A 27,258-nucleotide genomic window follows, 5' to 3' on the forward strand; every position below is an offset into this window, starting at 1 on the left:
CTTATTATTCCACAACATACCTAACATCTTCACAGTTGTATTACTATTACGATCAAATGAAAAATTCTGTAAATCAGAGTTCTGAGAATCAAAACTAGTACACCACTTGTGTAGCTTCATTCCTCCTCTTTGGAGCAATTCTGTCAAATCTTTCTGGAGCTGAATGCATTCCTTCAAATTCGAAGATCCAGTAAGACAGTCGTCTACATAGAAATCTTCCAAGACGACCTTCGATGCTACAGGAAAATCCTTTTCTTCATCCTTCTCTAACTGTTGAAGAGTCCTTTGTGCCAAATATGGAGTGCATGCTGTGCCATAAGTTACCGTTTTGAGTCTGTATATTTCTATAGGCTTATCTTCATCTTCCTTCCAAAGTATTTTCTGATATTTGGTCTGCGATGGCAATATTTCAATTCGTCGAAACATCTTCTCAAAATCGGCAGTAAATGCCTAAATGTGTTTTCTAAACCATATCATGATGGAAGAAAGTTCCTCTTGAATCACTCCACCTTTACATAATATGTCGTTCAATGAACAACCGTTATTAGTTTTGGCACTCGCGTCGAACACGACACGTAACTGTTGTTTTACTATCAGGTTTCAGCACGCCATGATGAGGAAGAAAATATCCTCCTTCAGTTTCAGAATAGTCTTCCATCTTTCCCATATGATTTAATGATTCATATTCCCTTAAAAATGAAACATAAAGTTCTTTCATTACAGAATCACTCGACAAACGTTTCCACTATTGATTCAGTCTTTTTTCAGCAATTTCCTTTGAATCCCCTAATTGTATGTTTTCACCAATATCTGGCTTGAACGGCATTTTAACCACATATCTTCCATCTGCATGCCGGTAAAATGAGTTTTTAAAAAGTTTGTTGCAATAATTTAATTCAGAATTAACTGGAGGTATAGTTTCATTTACTTCTTCAACTTCCCAGAATGATTTTACTAAGTTATTTAACGAATCTCTGTTGATAAAAAACAATAATTAAAGTCATAATTTTTTTACATTTGGAATTCTAATGCTTCCAGAAACTAAAAAGCCGAAGCAGCTGTTTTGAAGAAGTAACTCATTATCTTCTAATTGTATTTTATCTGTTTTTAAAAATTCAAAAAATAATTCCACACCTAATAATAAATCTACCTTTTTTGCCTTGAAAAATTCATCATCAGCAAACTTTATTCCTTTTGGAATATTTAATTTCGATGGTGTCATAACAGTTATTTTGGGAACAACTAATAACTCTATTTCCCATTCATTTTCTTTTTCTAAGTTTGATAAACATGTCTTTATTTGCGATTTAACATTCAAAGTAGTGTTGCCTATTCCACTAACTGGAATAAATGCTCGTTCTTTTTGTATTCCTAATGAGTTCGTAACACCTACAGTGCAAAAATTAGAAGTCGTAGCTGAATCAAGCACGGCTCTAAAAGGAATTCGTTGATCGTAAACATCGTGAAGATAAACAATCGCTGTATTTATTAACACAAATTTAGATTTATTTGCAGCTGCCATCAAAGTTGTGTGGGGGGAGAGGGGCAGTCCTCTTTCCCTCCCATTCACTGACGAAAGGTTCAAGGTCAATTCTTTTTCTTTCGATGATTCATTTTGTTTTTTGTCATTTTTATGTAACAGCGAATGATGTGTGTCTTTCTTACAGACATAACAATTGAATTTAGCTTTACACTGCGATAATACGTGTGATGGAGAAAGGCATTGAATGCATAATTTATATTCCTTAACAAAACCACGCCACTCAGAAACAGAAATGCTCTTAAATTTCGAACAATGATAAATTGGGTGTGGTTCTTTACACATAATACACTTTCGAAAAGGGTTTGTTTTAGTTACCAAGGATTTTGAATTTCTAGAGCGACTTAATTGATTTGATACTTTAGTACCATAGCTCTGCTTAGGAAAACTAACATTGTTTATTTCTTCGAGAATGCGATTTCTTTCTTCGAGAAATTCTAAAAATTCATCAAGTTTCGGAATTTTGTTTGATTTTACGTTTAGTTCAAATGCTTTTCTAGATTCTCTATCTAATTTATGCAATAAAATATTTAATATCAAAACGCCAGGTAAATTATTTCTATCAAATTCTAATACACTTAAAGATCTCAAACATCTTTTAACATTATTTACCAGTGATCTCAACTGAGAAGGTGAGTCATTTATTTTTTCAAAGTTCAACAAATTATTCATAAAGGCATCAACTACTGCTCTTTTGTTTTCATATCTGCTTTCAAGTGCAGAAAATAGTGACTCAAATGTATCCTGACATGATTCTAACATTTTTGCTTCACCTTTAAGTGATGCTTTCAAATAAACAGTTTCTCAGTATCATTTAAATTATTATTATTACCAATCATAGACATAAATTGCACTTTAAAATTTTTAAAATCTTCATATTTACCATAAAATTGAGGAAGAGGTAAATCAGGCAGTTTAAAATTTGATTTAGAAACAGTTTTGGTTTCAAATTTATCTTTATTATTTGTTTCACAATTAGAAAGAAAAATTCTAAATCTTACTTCGAACTCTTCGATGCTTTCTTCCAATTCTTGTGTAATGCTTAGATTATCCTTCAAGTCAATTTCCTCTGGCGAATTGGTGTATTCCACTATGAGGTGTTTAACCCGAGATTTTAATTCCAACAAAGAATCCAATTAAGTCTTCATAATAACATCATGGTTGAGTTTATTCTCCTACATTTTATACTCATCAAGGAATTTTATCAAAGCTCATTTTATCATTTTCACTACGCCGCGTTGGCGATTCAATGAAACAATATTAGTGGCCATATTCTTCTCCGGCTTTAGAGACCAAACTGTTCTTGCCGAATATAGCTCGAATTTATTTAATGAAATTTAAGTTCAGTAAGTGGACTGTAATATTAACAATAACAAATTTATTTTAACAAAAACAACATTATTGAATACTAGCACACGCATGTGCTTATAGTTACCTATGTAACTTAGCTAAAAGTGAGCAACCATATGCTCTTACATCAAGTCAAAAATCATACATACTAATAAGGCAAAAACGAAATAACTTTAGGGTTACACTAAAGCCAAACTCTGCTTGGCGTAAAAGAATGCTGCCAAGCAATACTCTTTCATCCGAACATCCACATTTTGATTTCCTTCTTTGGTTCTTTCACTTGGGTCTTTCTTCAAAATTCTTATTAATTCTCATAACTTTTCATCTGCATGCTATATCATAAGAATTTGTTCATCTAAATTTAAGGTCAGAGACAAACTTCTAAATTATCTTCTATCAAAGAATGCATGGTGTCTGATGAATTAATAACAGGAGCTCTACTGACTACATCGATATGAGACATTTTAATTCCTGGTTTGTGGCTATTTCAAAATTATATTCTTGAATAAGGATACTCCAACGATTAATTATACTCCAACGAATAAGAATACTCCAACTACAAATCTAGCAATTTGGGGATTGCTAGATTTCTTTGCATTCATGTAAACTAATGCTTGGCAGTCGGTAACTACCATAAATTCAATTCTGGATAAGAATTGTCGAAGTCTATCCAGAGTCCAGACAATTGCCATTAGCTCAAGTTTACTCGAGTGATAATTCTTTTCAGCTTTCGTTGTCTTCTTACTCATGCAGTAGACAAGATGCCATTTGCCGTCACTTCCGAGTTGAAGTAACATGCCAGCAATAAATACCCTCTGAGCATGCTTCAGTATGGACTTCCCTTTGAGTTTTAGGGCTGTACAAAGCTACAATTGGTTGATTCATCAGTTCATTTTTCAACACAGTAAAAGAATTCCACTGACTTTCTTCCCATCTGAATATTTGATTTTTCTTAGTTAGTTGAGTCAATGGCCCAGTTTTAATGGCATAATTTGGAATAAATTTTCTAAAAAAACTTGTTAAACCAAGAAATTGTTGAACTTCATGAATGTTTTTAGGTTCTGGGAATTTTGATATTACTTCAACTTTTCTTGATCCTGGCTTTATTCCATTTTTATAGATGATAAAGCCTAAGTACAGTACAAGGTCCATAATCCGGACATCCATTAAATGGAATGATCTATAATCCAGACCTTAAAGCCACAAACTTACGCATGCGCGTTTAGTGTTTAGCACAAAAAACAAAGCAACTTAATCAACTTACATTGAAAATGATATTTAATAAAGTAAACAGATAAATACCGCACGTCTGCTACCCATGCGCACTTCCGATAGAAAGTGACAGAGAGGTTATTGAAAATGAAAAATTTTCGATTAACAAGTTAGTCGGTATTCTCAACACAGCAATTACAGGATTTGAACAGTGGAACTTTGTAACTGAACAAGAAATTATGTCCGTCTATAGAATTAAAGAGAAAATATTAGCACAAAAAATGAAGCAACTTAAACAACTTACTTACATTGAAAGAAATGTTTAATAAAGTAAACAAATAAATATTAAGCTTTATATATACCGAGTGGCCATAATTAAACTGACAGTGCTCACAGTGTTCTGCAGCGCGATCTATTTGCGAGAATGACGCCACATTTTGTAGGAAGATTAAACAAGACGGGAGACGAAGGATTTCGCGACAAAACAAATTAGTTTCAAAAGTTACCGCTAGGGGAATATTTGGCCCTGTGTAATAGAAAACAGAGTGTTAACAAATGCAAATTAATACGGAATAAAATTAAAATAATATAAATTAATACGGATTACCTTTTATTATGCACATTTTCTGATTTAGTTCAAGTGCAATATGACAACACTTTTAAAAAAGCGTAAAATCTACATAAACACCGATAAAGTCTCGTGATCTGCAATATCACGTACGCTGAGCAGAAGAAGAAGTTCTTTATTCAAATTTCACGTTACATCCATTCGCACAGTGCCAGCTGCTTGGGTTTTAAAAGGCAATGTGTTATGTTTCGAATCAATCGGATTGAAAGTTTATGTGCAATGTCTCCTTCTTTAGTCGAGCATGCTTTACTGGTCAAATTCTTTTACCTCAACCAGTGCAACGTGTCAGCCGCTCTTCGTGCTTTTAGAACGCACAAAAAAAAATGCATAAAGGTAATGGTCCTGTGTCAGTTAATGGGTTAAAAGCAATGGTTGCGACGTTTGAGAAAACAGGTTCTGTGAAGGTTCAGTCAGGCAGAGGACGAAAACCTGTACCACAGGTTACAATCGAAGCAGTTGCCATGGCGTTTGTCGACAAAGGACCAGATAATATTGCTGCCACCTCTAGCGCTCGTGGAGTAGCTCGGAATATGGATATGCCTTACAGTACGGTATGAAAAATCTTACGAAAGATTCTCAACTTCTATCCGTAAAAGATCAGCTGTGTACAGGAGTTACTGTACCCCGACCATGATAAACGATTGACTTTTGCTCTCACCTTTCTTGCCAGAATGGAGGTGGATGATGCTTGGCCGTGGAAAATCTTATGGGAAGATGAGGCCCACTTTTACCTGAATGGAACTGTGAATACCCAGAACTGCCGAATTTGGGATGACAAATCACCACATGCAGTCACAGCAATTGTCTTACATTCACCAAAGGTAACTGTTTGGTGTGGGTTCACAGCACAATTTATCGTAGGTCCATTCTTCTGTGAGAACATTACCCCGACAGGACCAGAAACCTGTTCTGTTACCGGAGAGAAATATCGCCACATGTTGAACAGCTTTGTCATTCCGGCACTTCAACAAAAACAATGCCTGGGGGAAATCATTTTCATGCAAGATGGAGCCCCTCCACATGTTGCTGTATGGGTGCAACAGATGCTACGACAGAAATTCACAACAGAAAGAGTCATTAACCGCTACTTTCCAACTGCATGGCCACTTCGGTCGCCTGATCTTACCCCATGCGACTTCTGGCTATGGGGTTACCTTAAGTCCAAGGTCTATCAAGGAGTAAGGAGTGTTCCAGGACATGGCTACGTTGAAGGATAACATATCGTGGACTGTACGGGAGATTCCTGCAGACATGTTACTTTCTGCTGTTGTGCATACTGTGCACAAAATGCAATATGTGGTCCACAACAACGGCAGCCACATTGAACCTCATTTGAATGCAAAATAAAGGGTAATTTCCGTATTGATTTGCATTTGTTAACACTCTATTTTCTATTACACAGTGCCAAATAATCCCTTAGTGGTGACTTTTGGAACTAATTTGTTTTTTCGCGGAATCCTTCATCCCCCGTCTTGTTTAATCTTCCTACAAAATGTGGCATCATTCTCGCAAATAGATCATGCTACAGAACACTGTGAGACTATCAGTTTAACTATGGCCACCCGATATATATATATATATATATATTTTGCTTGTTTGTTTGTTTGTTTGTGTCTGTGTGTGTGTGTGTAAATTTTGATACTCTGTAGATCATGATTGCTCTTTATTTCATAAATTATATTTTCATATTTTTAATTGTATAATTTCTGCATGCCATCTTACCAGATTTAAATTCATGATCTATAATCCGGAAAAAACCCTTAATCCAGAATCACCGAAGTCCCGACGAGTCCGGATTACGGACTTCGTACTGTATTTGTTATGATGTAATATCTTTTAATGCATTTTAACTTTAATATTTTTTCTGATGTAAATTTATGACAATTGCATCTTCCTTTTATATCATTATGAAAGGTTTCTTACAATATTCAACATCTATACTATGGGATAAATGTTTGTATTTGTAACTTAAACCTTTGTATACTTAATGTAAACTACAAAGATGATTGAACCAAATTATTGTTAAAAAATTGGTACTGTTCTGTTATCAGTGCTGGATTCAGAAATGTATGCATGTATGTATGGATATAATGTTTATGTGTGCATGTGTAAGCACGAATGTATGTGTGCATATACATATACACATATATGCACATACATACATTCATACATTTCTGAATCTAGTTCCGATAACAGAACAGTACCAAAAAAATTTAATGCTCTAAAACTTGTAATGGAAAGCCAAGTATTGATATTTTATTGCTTTATTTGAAGTAAAGGATTTTTAAATGGATGAATGTATGCAAACAGTGGACTTTATTTTTACATTAAATTTTGGAGTTTTCAGACTACATGTCTTTTGGAATGAAAGCATGCATTAGGACAGAAAGACATTCAGTAGCATTTATTTCATTCATTTTAAAATTAAAGAAAGAAATATGATTAGATAGAAAATCAATATACGTACAATTCTGTTATATGTATATCTACAGAAGGGATGGAGCTTAACATTGTAAACAGGTTAATTTATATTGACAACAAATTATATGTTGTATACATCATTTCGTATGGAGGGTGTTTACACATTTTTAGAATGATTTTTGGGTCATTTAATTAATGTTAAAAATGTAAGGAGTATTTTTTTAAATGTTTGATATAATAGCCTTTTTTCTGGACTATAAGTCGACATCATGATCTCCATTATAGAAAGGCTTTTCACAAAATTTCTATTCCTCTTTCACTATTTTCCATAGTCCATCAATCATTGTTGGTTTGCACTTAAAAAGAGCTCAAGAGACCAAAGGCACCAGAATGCATAGGTGAAATGTCAGGGCACTTCACAGGAATATGTCTGAAGTTATATATGCAATATCGGTATTAGTCTTTAGTATTTGTAAGGAATGCGGTTGTACTTTTGGAAGTATGACTTACTGCTTTGTCTTGATAAAGTCTCATTCATTTAAAGTCATTGGGATTAAGAAATGGAATGTCTTCTATAAATATTGGGCATAACACTTTTTCTTGGTAAAATATTGCGTTTATTTTAACATTTTTCCCATAATTCATACTTTTAAGTTCTTATTGTAAAAGAATCTTGTGACGATTTTAAACTCCTTACTGAAACTTCTTTTTCATTGACAGAACCAGATTGTACATTTTTTCTCTTTGTTTTCAATAATAAATACACTTCTTTTTTATATTGCAGCCATTTAGGGAAACCCATGCTTCATCAAGAATCATAATTATCCTCCTGCTAAATAGTTTTCATACAAGATTGTACAAATTGTTCTGTATTGAGTCACATGCCTTGGCAAAAGCTGGTGAACATTATGTTTTTTTTAGCCTTTTTTAAGTTGTAAATCTAGGTTAATTATTTTACTTATTGTTGTTAGAGATGTATTTAAAGACTTTGCTGTTGATTTCTGCATCAGCAGACTTTTCTCTTGTTATCAACAATTTAACTTTAGAAATAGTATGTTCCTTTTGTAAGTATTCATTTGGAGTCTTCTTTCCATGTAGAAGTAATGACTGACAGTTTTTTTCCTTTCCAATAATAATGTTGCTTATTTTGCACATAGAAATTTTAATATAATGCTTTTCACAACATTTTTGAATTATGAGATAGAAATATTTCTCTTTAGAAAGCACAAAAATGTAACCTTCAATGCACAGCTTGTTTACATGTGGCATTTTGAAAGCAAACAAATTTAAAAGTAACATACAGTGTTTCTTATTTTAAATAATAACTTATTGCCATAAACTTTTAATTCAAAACATTTACTTTTTTTTTAATTCTTTACTGAAATCATTCTAAAAATATATAAACAACCTTCAATGCACAGCTTGTTTACATGTGGCATTTTGAAAGCAAACAAATTTAAAAGTAATATACAGTGTTTCTTATTTTGAATAATAACTTATTGCCATAAACTTTTAATTCAAAACATATACTTTTTTAAAAATTCTTTACTGAAATCATTCTAAAAATATATAAACACCCTCTATAATTTGTGGCTAGGAATTATTTTCTTTATGTATTACAGTGAAAAATAAAATTACTGATTCTGTTATAATATTTTTCTGATGTAATTAATGCAGTTCTAAATCATAAGTATGTTTTGTATTAAATTTTTATTTAAAATTTTGGGAATATCTGCCATAAGGTTTATTTTGCTATTTTTTCAGAATATATTTGATATTCTAATGTAAGTTCTCAAATGACTGTGAAATTAAATGCTTAACCATATTTTGCAGTAGAATAATGGCTGTGGAAAGTGCTGATGAATTTTATTGTATAATGGGAGTTCTAACCAGAGAAATTCTTGAATTTGGTTTAATGGATGCAAATATGTTTATAAAGGTATTTTTGAAGCATTTCTTCATTTTTGTTAAAACCTAAGTGATTATAATCTGAAAGGCCAACAAAATCATTTATATTTTTTTCAGATGCTATTACAAATATGACACAAAGCTCTGATATCTTTAAATTTTAACTTAGTGTCATTCATTATCATTTTGTGTTGCTCTGTTAGGTGCTCAAGTGACTTTATCAAGAGTGACTTGGTCCCATAAAATTCTGTAGCCTCTGGCATTCTTGTCTACCATGATTTACATTTCTGTGTTATTCACTGATGCTTTTAAATTCTTGGTAACCCAAAACAACAAGGCCATCTTCATTGGTAGAACCTTCATGAGAACATTATCTCTTTTATTTATTTTTTCGAATAAATTGATTATAGTATGTTATAATAACAGCATTTCTGTCCAGATGGGATAGCGGTTAGTGACACTGACTGCCATACCAAAGGGCCTGGGCTCGAATCCTGTAGAAGGCATGAATGTTTTTAAACGTATTGTGTCTATGTGGCAAGGGGCATTCGAAATACATGGAAAGCTGAAATCTTCTCGAGAGGGTGTTGGAAGGGGAAGAGGAGTGGGTGGCCCTCGAAACACCTCCCGAGGTGTTCTTTATCAAAATTCTAAACTAGGACAGAAGCTTACAGGTTAGCTAGGTACAGCAATACCTTAGTCACCTGTGGTATAGCAGAGGTGCTGGCCTAGTGTTAACAGCATTATATTTAAAAGACTATCAATAAATAGGCAGTAAATATATATAGTATATAAATAGTCTTTTGAATATGGCTACAAAATGCCTACTAAGGTAGCTTCCCTGCAAGGGTTGCCAGAAAATGGCAAGGGAAGGTAGGGTGTCCATACTTAGAAAGAAATAGCCCACTTGGCAACAAAATTGGCGATATCCCATGGACGGATGGAAAACATTCTAGAATGAATTCTTACCGAATGGCCCAGAATGTTCTCGAAGATAGCCAAAAGCTATATAAACCCTGCCTGCACACAGAGTAGTAGTCTAATGTCAAGTTGATCATCGAGTGTATCACGAGGGAGTATTGTCAGTGCATCAGAGTGTATTGTAGAGTTTTATCTTGAGTGCGTTGAGCTCTGATTGGGATCGACCAAGTCGGGAGCTGTATTCGTGTTTTGCCGTGAAGCTGTCTTCACCGCTGTATCCTGAGGGCTGATAACTGTTTGTTTCAGTGTGTTTGTTGTAGTTTTTTTAGGACTGTAAACATGCTTTTGGAACTGTCCTGAGTAATACTGGCTAAATAAATTGTGTTTTGATTCTTCATCGAGTGTTGTCATCAATCACTGCAAATCTACAAGACCATAGAACACAATAATATACCGTAATTTCCGGAAGAAAGGGCGCATCAGCGTAAACGGCGCACTCGAGAAAAATGGTGGGAAAAAAATTAAAATTACACAGAAACGCCGCAATAGATTAAATTGCGCGTGACATCGTCGTGGGCCGTATAGATGCAAAATCTCGACCTATGTCCTGATATATGACATATCAGTTAAGAAAAATGCATGAAATGAAACCATAACTCAAAAATAAATTAAAGGTAAGAAATGTTACTTATATATTTACCCACTAAAGAAGTCCATATTTGTAATACTCAGACTATATTATAAAAAATGTTGCAACAACAAAATATTAAATTTGGATTACAAAAGGAAATTTTAAATTTTACTTACAAAAGGAAATACAGCAAACTATACATCACATGAAGCCATCAAAATCTGATTCTTTGCTATCTGAATTAAAAAGACTTAGTAAATCTTCATCTAAGTCCAAGTCTTCCAGATCGTCACACTCATCCTCTTATCTAAAGATATAATTTCAGCTTCTTTGAACCCTGCTATTATTGACGATGTTTTTACAAATGCACAAATAATTATGTCATTAGGAAAATCTCCCTTCGGAATAGTTTTCTGTTTAAAAATGATCATCGGCTTTAGCTTGTCACCGTTTGCGGCACAAGTTAACACACATGTAAATGACATTTTTTCATGCCTCGTCGTAAGCACAGATACAGTTTTTGCACCAGTTTCATCAACAGTTCTGTTTGCAGGAGAGTCGAAAGCTAACGGCGTTTCATCCATATTTATTATCTGTGACCGAAGAAGTTTTCTTTTGTGAATAATATCTGTCACATATTTTAGAAAAGATGCCTTTTTATCCTGCCAGTCCATTGGTAATTGTTGCCCGACTGTTGTTCTAGTACGCTCAAAAATATTTTTTCTTTTCATAAATCTGCTACACCAGCAAGGCCCTCCTTTGAAATCATTTATGTTCATTTGCTTTGCTATAAATTTTGTTTCTAAGCGAATTTTTACAGTCGAAATTGCCATTCCTTTTTTTCGTTGCTCCTTTATCCAATTTGCAAGGTCATCTTCTAGATTCGGCCACCTTACAGTACCACTTCTTTTGACTCGTTTTTGTTGTGGCATATTTTTAAGAAGTTCTTTTTCAGTTTTCCAACGTCGAACACATCTCTCGTCCACTTCAAACTCTCGAGCTGCTGCTCGATTTCCAATTTGTTCAGCATGTGAAATTACATTAAGCTTAAAACCAGCAGTATAGCTTCTGTGTCGTTTAGGTGCCATTTTCAAAAATTTTCCGCTCCCTTCTTACTTAAAAACTATTCAACAAGTACTTGTACCCAAACTGATGGGATCTGTATCTGGCAGAATGCGAAGAAAAATTGATTCATGCTGAAGAGGAAATACGTCACAGTTCGTTATTGCGAGGCAGGTGGACTTGTGTCCGCCTTTGAAAAAAATTGCAGAAAAAGCAGGAGTGGAGGAGAGGATGGGTCCTGGAAGATTCATTGAATGGCAGAGGAGAGAGACTATTCAAAATGATGAGAATGCTGATTTGAAAGGGGGAAGAATGTTATTGTTCTGAGATCCCGTTTAGGTTGAATAAGGCATGTAGGTCCATTTAAGGAAAAGTATGTAAACAAAATAGCATTCGCAAAAAGCAACTGAGTGGTCTCTTGTGTGGGAACAGTACCAGTCTATATACAATTACGAAGCCATCCAAACTATGTACAATGACAAAGTTATTCAAACTATGTACAATGACCATCATAGGAAATATCTTATTTTTAGTGCACCTAAACGCCGCACCCGCTGAAAATTTAAGTTTTAAACACGTAAACGCCATGGCATTTTTTCCGGAAATTACGGTAAATACTTTTTCTATTTGCTATAGGTAACATTTGTCCAAGATATATTTATTTTATTTTGTATAAATATTCTTTAGCATGTAGACATTCATTGAAGGTAAGCAAGTCTTACTTTCTATCCCCAAAATAAAATCTTAATGTATATTTCCAACTTTCATTTTGCTGTTTTTCGTATTTTTGTGTTTTGGCAGACTTTTTTTGAATGAAGTCATAATATACCTTATAACTTCCCATGGATCTGGATATTTTGGATTTTCTGTGAAGGTAGCTGTATTAGAGACTATGACTGTCTAACTAATTTAATGATTACCAGAAATGTTAATTTGTCACTTTCTATTATGCATAATATTGCAACAACACTGCACCCATTAGAAGTGCAACATATTCTTTCCCAGTTGCTTTTATAAATAGCACTAATTTTTGACAACTTTGGAGAAAATTAGGGACTAGTTAAATGAAGAGGAAATAAAGTAGTATATTAACACTAGTTTATTAACAGAATACTTGCACTTATATACTTTCAATACCTATAAAACCCACTGGTGAACATTTAGTATTTTAACAACACTGCTTCTGTTTCTGAAATATATTTCACTTGTTTATGTAGCTGAACTTGTTATCGACTTAACATCAAAATTTTTAATGCTTTCAAAAGTTTTCATTGTTCATAAAGTATTTCCTGCTGAAACCAGTTTGTTAATTAATCAAAGTTTAATAAACTGTCAGTTTTGTGTTGCGATTGCAGTGATAAATTTATTGCTGAAATGTAGAATGTGAAAGAGCTCGAGTAAAAAATTCTCATTTGTGAAGTGCCTGATATAGTATATGTAGCACATAATAACTGAATTGAATAATTTTTTGTAAGTTAGTTTCATTTATAACTCTTCTAGTGTTGGATTTTATCAGGGATAAATAGAAGGGCTAGGTCATTCCTTTGTTCGACTCCTCGCCAACGCGAGCCTCATGGAGGGGGGGGGGAACTGGAAGTAATTTGACGTGTCTGTGTTGCACCTGCTCTGATTTTGCGCGTTTAAAACTTTAGTTTCATTCAGTTGCAAGACGATTTTCTGGAGGTCGCATATCCCAAACTAATTTTAATCATACATCTTTATTTTCTAATAATGCAAATATTTAATAATTTGTGTATATGTATGTAAGATAAAAATGTATGAATCAGAATTATAACTATGAACATTAATTCTTCCTCTCTATTCTAAAATCGTAATAACTTATCTGCATTGCGTCATTCAAATTAATCATGCGATCTTACGTAACCGTTAATACCAGATGCCTCTTGACAACCAATCACCGAATTGTAAACCAAAACTTTTCTCTTCGCATGCTTCCATCTTTCATAACTACGCACTTCAGCTTTTGCCCTATGGTGATTTCCTGTTATGTTTTTACCACCAATCCTCGAATTCCATATCACAGATTATGTTCTTACTGCATTAATATAATATTAACAAGACATAGTGCACAATAAAAATTAAACTTTATTTAGGAACTTCGCGCATACTCCCCGACAGCCTGCCTGTTTCGCTCTGCTCGCTACTCGTAAGAAACTTCTCCTCTAGGGTTGCCACACTTATCGGAGGGCGCAAGGCGCGTTCCTTATCGCCATCACCACAGAGTTTCCCCCCAGTTCCTTTAATAGCTATTCAAAGGAACGACATAGGTTATGAAATTATCTCAGAGTATCCGAACTGTCAGGTATTTTTACATGATTACAAAATTAGAATATAAAATTAGAAAAGATCAAAATGAAATTCAATATATAACAAGGTATTGACACATATAATAAACATGAAATAACAAGAAATATGTTAAGATATGAATTTAAAAAAAATGTTTTAAATTGTTATGTAAGAAGCAAGTTTCTTAGGGAAGTGAACATGTCTTCCCGATCTGGTGACAGTTTGTGTCTTAGAGAGTTCGTTTGCAGATTTATTCTGCTGAACTGTCTTTAAGTCTTTATTTGTTTTCAGTTCAGGCAAATTAGAGTCCGAAAGCAAATAGGCTGGTTTCACACGGTCTATAGACACAGTAGATTTCAGACCGTTAACATCAATTGTGAAAGTTTTGTCCGTTCTAGAAAGGACTTTATGCGGACCTGTGTATGGTTGGCACAGAGGTGGCTTTACTCGATCGACACGTAAGTATACATGCGTACACGACTTTAAGGTAGCACTTACGTAACATTTTTCTTGGCAATGTGCAGATGTTGCTATTGGATTCAACTGTTGCATTCTATGCCTAAGATTCGTGATAAATTGTGTGTCATACGGAGATATCTTAGATGACGTTATCATATCACTAGGCAGCTTGAGAGTTGTGCCGTACACCATACACCAGTTCAGCACAAGATGACTGTAGATCTACCTTTACGGCTGTCCGAATACCAAGCATAACAACTGGTAGTGTTTCAGTCCAGTTATTGGTCTCGTGAGCCTTGAGAGAAGATTTTAAATGTCGATGAAATCGTTCAACAATGCCGTTTGACATTGGATGATAGGCTGTTGTACCCAAAATGCGCGTAAATTCTGCAAAAAGTGCGGATCTCATTTGAGAACCTTGATCTGTCGTTATGATCGATGGGCAGTCAAAACGAGATATCCAACAGTTGAAGATGGCTCTGCAAATGGTTTCCGTTTTCATATCCGGGATGGGAATGGCTTCAGGCCATCTGGAGAATCTATCTATTAGAGTCAAAAGGTACACATTGCCTTCTGATGGAGGTAACGGTCCGACGATATCCATATGGATTTCTGAAAAACGTGCATCAGGAAGAGAGAATGTGCCCAGTGGTGCTTTAGTATGCCTAGTAATTTTCGATTTTTGGCAAGATTCACAGGATTTCACCCAATTTTTGATATGACGTTTCATATCGGGCCATACATAAAGAGAACAAATAAGCTTCGTAGTAGCTGCAATTCCTGGATGTGACAGATTATGCAGATGATTAAAGATGAGTCTGCGAAAGGAATTCGGAACAAATGGACGAGGAATGTCTGTTGATATGTCACAAAGAATATTACCATCAGAATATTGGCACGGTTTAAATTCCAGTTTCAAAGATGATGTGTTGTTTTTGAGAAGGTCTTGTACCTCCGGATCATGCCGTTGAGCTTCCGAAAATTTTTTAAAATCCAAAAATGGAGATTTTGTTATGGAATCAATTTCGATTCTTGAAAGAGCGTCAGCAACGACGTTTTTTGAACCTTGCACATGCCTAATATCAGTAGAGTACTGAGAAATAAAATCTAAATGGCGCAATTGTCGAGGTGAACATTTATGAGGGTTCTGTTTAAAAGCGTATATTAACGGTTTTTGATCCGTATAAATTATAAAATTTCTGCCCTCTAACATGTGTCGGAATTTTTTAATTGCAGAATAAATAGAAAATAATTCCCTATCGTACGCGGACCATTTCTGTTGACTTTTACTGAGTTTCATAGAGAAAAATGCTATAGGTTCCCATGTTTGTTGAGACAACTGCATAAGTGTGCCGCCGATTGCGACGTCTGAGGCATCTACCCAGATGCTTAGCTGGGCTCCGGGAATAGGGTGTCTCAAAAGGGTAGCCTGAGCAATGGCATTTTTGGCAGGAATAAAGGCTTGTTCAGCATTCTCGTTCCAATTTAATTGTGGGGATGAATCCTGAACACGAGAACGAGATTTCTTTTTATTAATATAGCCTTCTAACAATTTTATTAAAGGAGAAAGAATATGTGCTGCTTTAGGTATGAAACATCTATAAAAGTTAAACATGCCTAAAAATTGGCGAAGCTGAGTGAGAGTGGTAGGTTGAGGAAAATCTAAAATACATTTGACTTTGTCAGGAAGGGGTTCAATTCCGTTTTCACTAAGGTGAAAACCTAAGAAATCAATAGACGTTTGACCAAAGGTGCATTTTGAAACATTTATGCAAAGTCCATATTCCTGAAGTTTGGAAAATAAAGCTTTCAAATGCCTGCAATGTTCCTCAGAATCTTTAGAGGCTATGAGCAAGTCATCGACAAAAGCGTAAACACCTTCTAAATCCCGCGTGACTTCATCTATAAAACGTTGAAAAGTCGCGGATGCATTGCATAAGCCGAATTGCATACGGGTACTTTCGAATAAACCGAATGGTGTGCATATGGCGGTTTTGTGGATGTCGGCTGGGTTAATTGGTATTTGATGGTATGCCTTAATCAGGTCGACATGACTAAAAATTTTAGTACCGTGCAATGCAGCAGTAAAATCAGCTAAGCATGGAATAGGGTATTTGTCTTTTATTGTTTGAGCGTTCAATGCTCGATAATCTCCTACAGGTCTCCATTCCAGACTTCCCTTTTTTGGAACCATGTGAAGTGGGAATGCATAATTGCTGCTCGAAGGTCTCAAATGCCCCAATTGCATCATAGTTTGAAATTCTTGTTTTGCTATTTTTAAGTGATCTGGAGCTAACCGACGAGGTTTTGCAACCACAGGTGGACCTTTAGTTATGATATAATGAACGGTGTTTTGTTTAACAGGTTGGTTAGGATCTGGTAATCTAGTAACTGAAGGAAATTCTTTTAAAATTTTGTGATATGGTGTATCATTAAATACAGTTTTTACTGAATAAATGCTTGCATTTTTCACGCAACCGACGGTTTTAAAATGCGTTTTTAAATCTTTGAGACATTTGTTTCTGAGATCAGGCACCAATTCAAAGAAATGGAGAAAATCTGCTCCAAGAATGGGTGTACTAACATTTGCTATAAGAAAAGTCCATGTAAACTGTCGTCTTAATTTGAAATCCAAAGAAAGTGTTTTTTGACCATAAACATGAATAGTAGAAGAATTAGCAGCGAAAAGTGTTTGTTGGGACGAATTCCGTTTTTGAGAATTATTTGCTGGAAGTAAGGACACGTCAGAGCCGGTATCAACCAAGAATGAAAGGTTTGTTCTACGGTCACGAACGAACAGGCGACGTGAAACTTGAGGCAAAGAATAAGTCGCCTCTATTCTTTGCTGGTTTCGTTTCCCTGCCATGAACAAGGTTTTGTACATTTGTCATCTCTACACTTTTTCCCAAAACGTCTATGATACCAGCAAACAGAATAATCTCTCCTTTTGGAATTGCTTCTTTCCTTATTGCGATCTCCGCGATTTGGCGAGCGACCACGAGAAAGAGAAATGCGATCAATACGTTTGTTTAATTTTTCTATTTGTTTAAATAATTTATCCTCAAGAGACTGATCGACTGTGCGAGAAACGGCACAAGTCCCTGGGGTTGGATTTACTTCTAAAATTCTGTCGGCAATTTCTGCAGCTTTATCTACAGTTAAATTGGAAACCGCTGCCAAAATAGACTGAACAGTCGAAGGCAAACATTGAAGGAATAATTCTAACATTAAGTTATCAGGAACATTTAAAGATTCTGCTCGACGTTTCATATTTCTAAGCAAATCGGAAGGTTTTCGAGAACCTAATTCTTCTCCAGATAATAATTGGCGAATTTCTTGCTGAGAAGATTCTCCTGGACGATTTATTAACTCAGTTTTAAGCTTTGCATATGGATCAATAGGGTCTGGTTTCATAAGTAAATCCCGTACTATTGATGCTATATCTGGAGGAAGATGAGCAACTACATAATTATATTTAGTAATGGATTCTGTGATAGGTTTGGGGGTGGCAAGAGCAAAGGTACTTTCACACATAATAAACCATAAAGATGGGTCTGATCGGTTATAAACCGGAATTTGGACGGCATAAACATCAGACATTGTGCAAGGTTTTTAAGCCAAAATAAAAGCAAAAATTTAACTAAAGAAAATGAAATTAAATGATAAGTAGTAAACAGAATTATAAAATAATCTATAATTACTACTCATCTGTGATCCGGAGAACGAAAACCGATGTAATCCATTACTTCTGGTTTGGAGATCTTGAGTGATGGCTTGTAGTCAAAACCGAAAGTGCTTGAGAACTGTTCATACGATTTGACACAGTCCAGGTTACCATTATGCTGATTTCCTGTTATGTTTTTACCACCAATCCTCGAATTCCATATCACAGATTATGTTCTTACTGCATTAATATAATATTAAAAAGACATATTGCACAATAAAAATTAAACTTTATTTAGGAACTTCGCGCACACTCCCCGACAGCCTGCCTGTTTCGCTCTGCTCGCTACTCGTAAGAAACTTCTCCTCTAGGGTTGCCACACTTATCGGAGGGTGCAAGGCGCGCTCCTTATCGCCATCACCACAGCCCTCTACTCTACTAAGATGTAATTTCGCTGGCTTGCTTTCTATCTCAACAATATCAAAAATGTAAATCTTCTGTGGAAATGCACGACTAGAGTGCCAAGTGATTGTGGCCACAAATATCAATTGGAAATAAAAATGGAATTAAAACTGCCTCGACTGGCAAGTTCTTTAAATACTACGCAATCAAAATTCTTCTTCAATATGGATCTAAGCACGCATCTACAGTGTTCCGTCTTTTTCCTTTTCACTAGGCATTCGAACTTCTCAATTTATCGAGATATTACTTTCAATCTGTAAACAGATGCCGTTGGATGGTCTAGGAAATAATAATTATCAATTTGTTTCTCCAAGGCAAACTGTTCTGAGGTGCTATTATCCCCGACCAGTGCAAGCCACTCCTTATCAAAGTTTTTGCAGTGTGAGACCTTTTAATTATCAACAAGTGCAATACCGACCTCTACAGTATGCGTATCGACACTGCTCCGGCTTTGCCTTGTTTTGCTTTTATTATGACATATATATATAGTTTTAGTCAGTTTTCTTTTTAAATTCTATATTTAAAGTATCCTTTATGTTATATGGCTTCTTGTACTGTAGCAACTTGCTGTAACACTTATAGAAATATGAAAGGAAGAGATATTGTATTTCATGCTTTCCCAAAGGACAATTTGCTTTTGCCAAAAGAATGGATACATAAATGCCGAAGACAGGATTCTTTTAATGTGAAAAACGTAAGAATTTGGGGCCATCATTTTCTGTGCAGTGATTATGAAGATGACACGAGAAATCACTTGCTTGGATTGCCGCAAAAGAAACTGTTGAAATGCAGTACTGTGCTGAAAGTAAATTTATCATGTGCAGTAAACGAAATAACACCAAGAAATCGGAGACATTTGAAAAGAAAAGTAATGCAGAGTGCTTTTGAAAGACTACACGAATTAAGCTCAAAGAAAATTTATTTTGAGGCCGAGAATGAAATTGAAGTGACAATAATAAATCAAATGTGAGTGATTTTCAAATAAAATTCACAAGTGACAATACCCTAAGTGACAATAACCCTGAATGATCTAAGTGTAAAGATAAACAAGAATATATTGATAATTTGAAGAACAAAATAATATCCTTAGAAAATTGTAATAAAATATTGAAAAATAGAAAAAAAAAATTTTTGTTGAATATTTGCTCAACGAAGGTGGATGACATCTAGAAAGAAATTTGTAACGGAAATTCAGAAATTAAAATCCCAAACAGCGAAATTTAAGGAAAAACAACACAGATCGGAGAATTTGGAAAAACGTCTAAAGCATATTTTTACAAAGACGCAGATTGACGCATTGCTAGAAAAGAAGGAAAAAATCAGGTGGACTAGTGAAGATATTTCACGCTGCATTGTCATAAGAGCTCTGTAGAATACGTTTCTTAAATAGAAATGCATATATTTTTTCCCAAAGAAAAGCAACCCAAAAGGCAAAAAAGTGGATTGCTTCGAATGTGGTAGCCAATAAATAATATTTCAACAACTTGTAGTTGCATTGTGACTGTACAAGTAAGCATATATAATATGTTTTGATTTGAAATATTTCTAAATGACATTTTAGAAGTTAATAGCGTAAAACATATTTCAAATGAGAACTAATTTTGTTAAGTTATTGTTAAAGTTATTTTTATTGTATCCTTAGTTATTATTGATTCGGTTTTGTGCTAGCTTAGCAATCTAGATAAAATATAATAATATAACATTAAAGTAATTGGCATAAGAAAACCTGCCTCCTTAACCCCCCACTTGAAAAATTAAATAATTTTTTAAGGTATTGTGAGTAAAGTTGTTTTGCCTAAATTAGGATAGCAATCTTTCATGCATTTATTTAAATGTAATATTGATGTTAAGTTACAAAATTATTTTTAAAAAATATATGTTATTATATTGAATCAGGAGAAAATATGCCAATGTAAAATTTACAATTAGGTTGAAACTTAAACTTAGATTAGCATAAAATTTTGACAAATTATACCAATTTAAGGTTGTTTCTTGATTAATGTTAAATAGCTGTTATTATAGTTATCTTAGAAGCAGTGGTAAAGTTCTCTTAGTTAACATGTAGATAAAGAAATGATTAGAAATAAATAGGAATTTAAAGAAAAAAAAATCCCTGCAAATTAAAAAAAAAGGAACTTTATGCTAAGAGTAGCGCATTTTATCTGTTATTTTAAAATTGAGTAAGTACTATTAAATTTTTTAATGTTCAGTGTAAAATGCATACTGCAGTAACATTGTCTCTTCTAAATTATACCTATCTTTCATACACAGCTCATTTTAAATGTTGGTTCTTCAGATTTAAAACGCTAATTTCTATGTTGTCAATTGCATCTCTGCACTCAGTGTCATCATAGCTACGTCATCACTCCCCCACTGCCTGTTTCACGGGGAAAAGCTCTATGAGCTAGCCCTTCTCTTTTAAGTCCTGGGATTTTATTTCCATGAATAAGGTCAGATTTTCTTTGTGCTTTTAATATACAAAAATATCTTTAAATATAACATGTTTATCTCTCAATAAGCAGAAATTGTTCTAGTGAACATACCTCAAAGGCAAGCTAGTTTTGTTCCTGACTATTGTTAAAAAAATTTTTCTGAACGTTCATTATTCTGTTCATTAGGATATTTATATGTGTTATTTATTCTGTTGTTATATTTTAAATGTGTACCGGCCAGACGGGAAAGTGGTTAGTGACTCTGACTGCTGTACTAAAGGGCCTGGGTTTGAATCCCAGAGAAGGCATGGATGTACTTTGTTAATAGGAGGCAGTGGTGGCCCACCTATTAGGTGCCTCCATAATAAAAAGACTACTGCTTCTGGCCTTAGGAGTAGCCAATGCCTATTAATGACTAGAGTCTGCCATTGGAAAAAATAAGAATTCCAAGTGTGTTAAAGGTTCAATCATTTAAAATTTATATTTAATAGCACATGCTTTGAAATCATGCTCATAATGTTAGATTTCTCTTCTGACTGGGGAAAAAGTGCTTACGTATAAGGAAAACTCAGTCACAAAGCAGCACATCTATCATTGTCGTGTGTGTAATACAGTCAAAAGTCTTTAATCCGGACGTCCATAATCCGGAATGATCTATAATCCGGACCTCAAAGCTACAAACTTTCTGCGCATGCATCAATGCATGCACATAATACCTTTACGCATGCGCATATGCGTCCATGCATGCGCATAATACGTTTACGCGTGCACGTTTAGTGTACAACGGATGGTATAAGCAGAGCTAAAATTATCTAATTATCTCTTTCAGTTAATGTTGCAGATTGCGTTGTTCCTTAATCTTCTAATTGGATCCGGCTTATTATTTTTTTCAGACTGTTAGAGCAATTTTATAAAAGTAAGCTTGAACTTTCAATTATATCAAAAAAAATTTCCGATTCTGGTAACTACCAAAGGATCTACAAAGCGAAAGCATGTTTCGATGTCCATCAAACAAAAAGTGGAATTGCTACAAAAAATGGATAAAAACATTCTTTGATTCTCTAACCATTCCGAAATATGTTTATCAATTTCACGCTGCTCTGCCGGGGGGGGGGGAAGACCGACGCGGCGCGCAATGAACTGGAAGTTGATCTGTCAGCACTATCCTTATCTTCAGGGCAGATTTTTTAATTGTATTTGGCTTATAATTCTTTACTAAATGTAGTATTTCATCTTGATGTACTCTGTCTTTGATATGATTTAAATCAAATTCCTTGTCATTATAAATATCACGAATACACATCAAATAGTTTTCTGGTTGCAATTTTCTAATTTCGACTATGTGTAATGTAAGCTTTACGCATGCGCACATTAAAAGAAATGTTTAATAAAGTAAAATAAATATTAAGCGCTTTTTTTTTTTTTTTTTTTTTTTTGTGTGTGTGTGTGTGTGTGTGTGAATTTTGATACCTTTTAGATCATAATTGCTCTTTATTTCATAAATTACGGTTTCATATTTTTAATTTTATAATTTCTGCGTGCCATCTTACCAGATTCTATTCGGAATATAATTCCGAATATCTATTGATCTATAATTTGGAATCGCCGAAGTCCCAACGAGTCTGGGTTAAAAACTTTTGACTGTACTGATTTTGCTGTTCATGATAAAAGGAATTTCTCTTTAAAAGGATAAATATAATGGTTTTTTTTTTAGTTTATGTGTTTCCCAGTCAGTGCTTTACAGAGCTTCATTTAAGAATATTTTGTTATGTAATTTTTTTTATTTATTTCCAGACATAATGACAGTAATCATATAAATAATATTTTATGGTATGAAATCATATACAGTGAAACCTCTTGTGGTAGCTGCTTTAAGGTAACTGCTTCAGAATGTGACCAGTATTTCCAAAATTATACATAAACACTGATATTTAATATCACCTCAGACCCTAACAAATATCACCTCATGCATAAAAATCATAGTTTCTTAGAAAGGGTTCAGTATGATTGATAGTTATTTCTTCAAATAAATAATAGATGAGAAATCCATAGAATTGATGTCTCAACATTTGGAAAAAAGGAGGGGGAAGAAAAAATATCAACATAAATATGTATTTTTTGCTTTTAATGTGTAAGTCTGTGTTAAAAATTTATTGTAATTTTCAGTATCTGTAAGTGAATATGTAAATATCTGTACTTGTGCATATGTAACTACATACTTGACTAGCTAGTGTTTAAATTGTTAAGACCATTAGAAACTAGTAGTTTATTCTGGGTTCAGTTTCCAGTGATTGAGTAGACTAGAAACAGAGTTTTTATGGTTTTCTGGATGCATAACATGAATATGAACCAGTTTTTCCCCAAAAATTTATTTCAAAGATATCCTTTCTAAGCCAGGTGTGCCTTTATCATACCTAGTCCTAACATTTAATGGCACTTCAGAGTTACATACTAAAACTGTTTTAATTCTAATATACTGTTAGAATAAATAGTAATGAAAATCTATAAGGATTTCATTTAATACTTTATTAAATGCATTAGTTCAAAATGAAGTTACTGTAATGCATATAAATAGTAAATGAATATGAATTAAGAATATTTGCAAATAGTATGTAAGTATTTAATTCATTTTATCAGCTAGATTATTAAAAAATATATAATTTCATTTAATACTTTATTAAATGCATTAGTTCAAAATGAAGTTACTGTAATGCATAGTAAATGAATATGTATTAAGAATATTTGCAAATAGTATGTAAGTATTTAATTCATTTTATCAGCTAGATTATTAAAAAATATATAACACACACTAACTGTAGCACCTGTTAAGACCAGAAGTGTTGAATGCCTTTTTATAAACAATATCACTTAAATGAATTATTGCTTTTTTTAAATTGCAGAGTACTAAAAGCAAAATTACTGCCAATATATTACAAATTTAGAAGAATAGAATTTTCCTAAAATACAACTAACTTAAGTGCTTAATACAAATTTCTAAGAAATAATTGTCAGTAAATTGCAAACCTTAAAATAAAATTTTTATTTAAAATTACGTGTAAGAAAAAAATAAATAAATAAACCTACTCATTTACCCTTCTGGAGGGAAGGGCTCATTTTTAGGGTATTAGGTTCTTAAAAAATGAGTATTATAAGGGCAACTAAAAGAAAAAATATGAGCAGAAGAAAGTAAGGTAAAAATAACAAAAATGTGTCAGAAAAAATTTCCAAGGAACAAAAGTATATATTTTTTTTCTTGTTGTTATCTGCACAAATAAAAAAATTGCTCCATTTTTATTAATTGCCTTGCATTCACAGGCATTTAATTTACATGCCTGTATTTTTTATAGCTTCATAATAGTATGTGGGTTATTATAATTAATGAAGGATCATATTTGATTATAATCTAATGGTATGATATTAAGAGAGGAACTGATTAGTTTATATTGTGTTAACTAAAAAGTTAGCCTACTTCTTAACTCTTTCGCACTGACTGTTACATAGACATGCCAGCATGAAGTGCACCCACTTCCCAGCTGGCACACTGGTGAGACAAAATTTTCTCTTCCTGCCTATCACACATTCAGGTCAGAGTTTTGGAACATTTTGGAAGCAAATATTTTTGACACAAGATGGCAATGTATATCCATAAGATTTGATTCGTATATATAAGTAAACATTTTAATTAATTATAAAAAAATGCCTAATACTTGCGCAAAAGCTGCAAAATAATAAAATAATAATTTATTTACTATTGGGTTATTTAGTATATTATCTCCTTTGATAAAGGTAGCTAGAATTCTATTGAAATGAAGTAACTTATATATTTAAAAATGAATCTTGAATAATTTTAAAATGGAAACATCAAAAATGAATCAAGAATAAATTGAAAATGGAAACTTCTAAAAAGGTAAAATTAAAATTGAAAATTTAATCAATAAACTAAGTAATTATTGTCATGGACCGAAAATTAGTTGACTTTTTAAGGGGAACAAACCAACCTCTGATGAATTAACAATAATTAATAAATGCAAAGGTTTTTTGTCTTTTACTCAAATAGGAATTATTATGCCAAAAAGGTTTTTTAGTAAGATGAGTTTAAACTAAATAAATAGAGTTTAAGTGAGATGAATTTAAGTAAAAGCACTGTATAGAATTCAGTAAGAAAGTGGCTGTTCTGTCATGTTTAAAAATAAATTTCAAAATCATGAGATATTATTGTAACAGTGAGTAGTAATATTTTCTTACATGAGTAAAATGTCCCACCTCCTGACATTTTAGTCAAATATACACATATATAAGGTTTGACCTTCTACATGTGTCTTCTATTTGAAGTAAGACTATTATCACTTGCATGCACTTGGATTTTAATTATGTAGGCATAAGGTGAAAGGCATAATCTCCACTTGCAGACTTTTTGACCACTCTTAAAATATACATGTATGTGTTAATGAGTGTTATGGGAGTCCCCCCCTCCCCCCCGCAAGAGCTTTTGGTGTTTTTTTAATACACGCGTGCTATTTATTGATGGATACTGTGGGAATTGTTTTTCCTAGATTGTTTGGTGTTTAGGTTTGCAGTCCAACTTTTAATGGAGAATTATATCTTGTGTATGTGAAATATTTCTGTTTTGAGTGGTACAGTGTTGAAACTTCGAAAATTTTTAACAAATTATGTGAATCTAAATCAGGTTTAATCTGTAACTTTTTGTTTATGTGTCAAAAGGAACTGAGTTAAAAGAAACTTCAGCTTAGTTGTTAAATCTCTAGTTGAAAAACTTTCTAGTCAAGGGTACCATTTATATAGTGATAGTTTTTTCATGTTTGCATCATTATTTATTCAAATGAATTTATTATTTTTATTCAAATGAAAGTTCTAAGAAAGTTCAATGGCGATGTTTTGTTTGTTCAAACGCCTGCAAAAATCTCCCCAAAAGGCAAATGAACTATTTTGAATGCAAGGATAGGTGACACAGGACTGCTTGCAGATCCCCGTTTTGAAATTTATCACATTAAAAATACAATGTTCGTTGTCAGTTATATAATGGCTAATGTCACTAATATTGAAGTAAATGCTGAAAAACATTAATATGCAAAATTAACCCTCTGATGAAAAAACTCTCTGGATGTGGAAAGGTGCTCACAGAAGAAATAGTGGTACATATGCACTTTTTGTCCCAAAAGGGTTAAAATAGTAAGTACAGTGAGATGAGTTTCTCTAAAGCTCACCATACTTACTATCACATGTAGGGAATCTTATGTTAATTAAGTAGTTATTATGATTTCAGCCTTTACTATAACTTCTTTCCATATTCCTCTCCAGAATGCAAATTAGTTATGGGTACTTAAGCTGAGGTTTTTTGGGCTTTGAAACAGATGGTGTTTCTGGCTTTCCATGCATGCTGCATGGTTAGTTCCCTATCAGCTGTAAGAGTTTGTAATTATCCACTGCCCATACTTTAATTCTGATACTCCAGTAGAGTTAATGAGCCAGCTTCTAGTAGTATTTAATTGTTAGTGCTTGACTACTGTTCATCGTTTGATTTAATTTGGACTGTTCTATTTTATGGTGCATCACCACTGGTTGTAGTTATTATAACACTAGTATATGCACTTATATTCTTAGTTCTGTTTAAGTAAAAAGGTTATTTTAATCTTCTCATGACTTTGTCACTGATATTAGACACAGCGATAACTCCTTATACATCTGTTAAGGTTTTAGGACTAAAACAGCATTACCAGATTAAGTGTAACCCTACACATAGCTTCTTGTGATTTTGGTTTACCATAGAAATGGTCATCTTAGAATAGTTATATTCAATAATAATGTTTATTTATGTTCTTAGAAATGTTCATTGTTGGGACGTAATTGCCAGGAGAAAGTTCACAATTTAAAAATAATAGATGTGCCTATACCTACTTACAGATGCTGTTTGGATTGAGTTTCAAAATCAAACCATAATTAGAAATATATTTTGGCAGAGATAAATTTCATGCACAAATGTTTACTCCCCCTACCTAATTTGCAATCCTGATTTTCTTATTTTCTTTTGAACTCTCTTAAACATAATTTTAATATCTTGTGTTCAAATAGCTAAAGCTGAAGAACACTAACAGTTTGCTTTTAATTTCATTTCTGCTATTTACTAGTATAGTTTACTTTGTTACTTAAATTTTATCTGTACTAGGAACTGAACCAAAGATGATCCATTTCAATGGTATCCTCTCCTTGATTATCTGGGGACTTGTAAAATTGAACTCTTTT

General features: G+C 33.5%; 1 protein-coding gene across 1 annotated transcript in view; it reads left to right on the top strand.

Moving 5' to 3' along the window:
• LOC118183609 (TBC1 domain family member 30-like) overlaps positions 1-27,258 on the top strand; it is a 111,328-nt gene that overhangs the window by 67,295 nt on the left and 16,775 nt on the right. The window contains exon 7 of the mRNA XM_085822980.1: positions 8,985-9,090. Coding sequence (XP_085679106.1) covers positions 8,985-9,090 — 106 coding nt within the window. The remainder of the gene's footprint in view (positions 1-8,984; positions 9,091-27,258) is intronic.

Source organism: Stegodyphus dumicola, chromosome 1 (genome assembly GCF_044657685.1).
Source record: "Stegodyphus dumicola isolate Sdum_Otavi_A_Nest chromosome 1, ASM4465768v1".
Lineage (NCBI taxonomy): Eukaryota > Metazoa > Arthropoda > Arachnida > Araneae > Eresidae > Stegodyphus > Stegodyphus dumicola.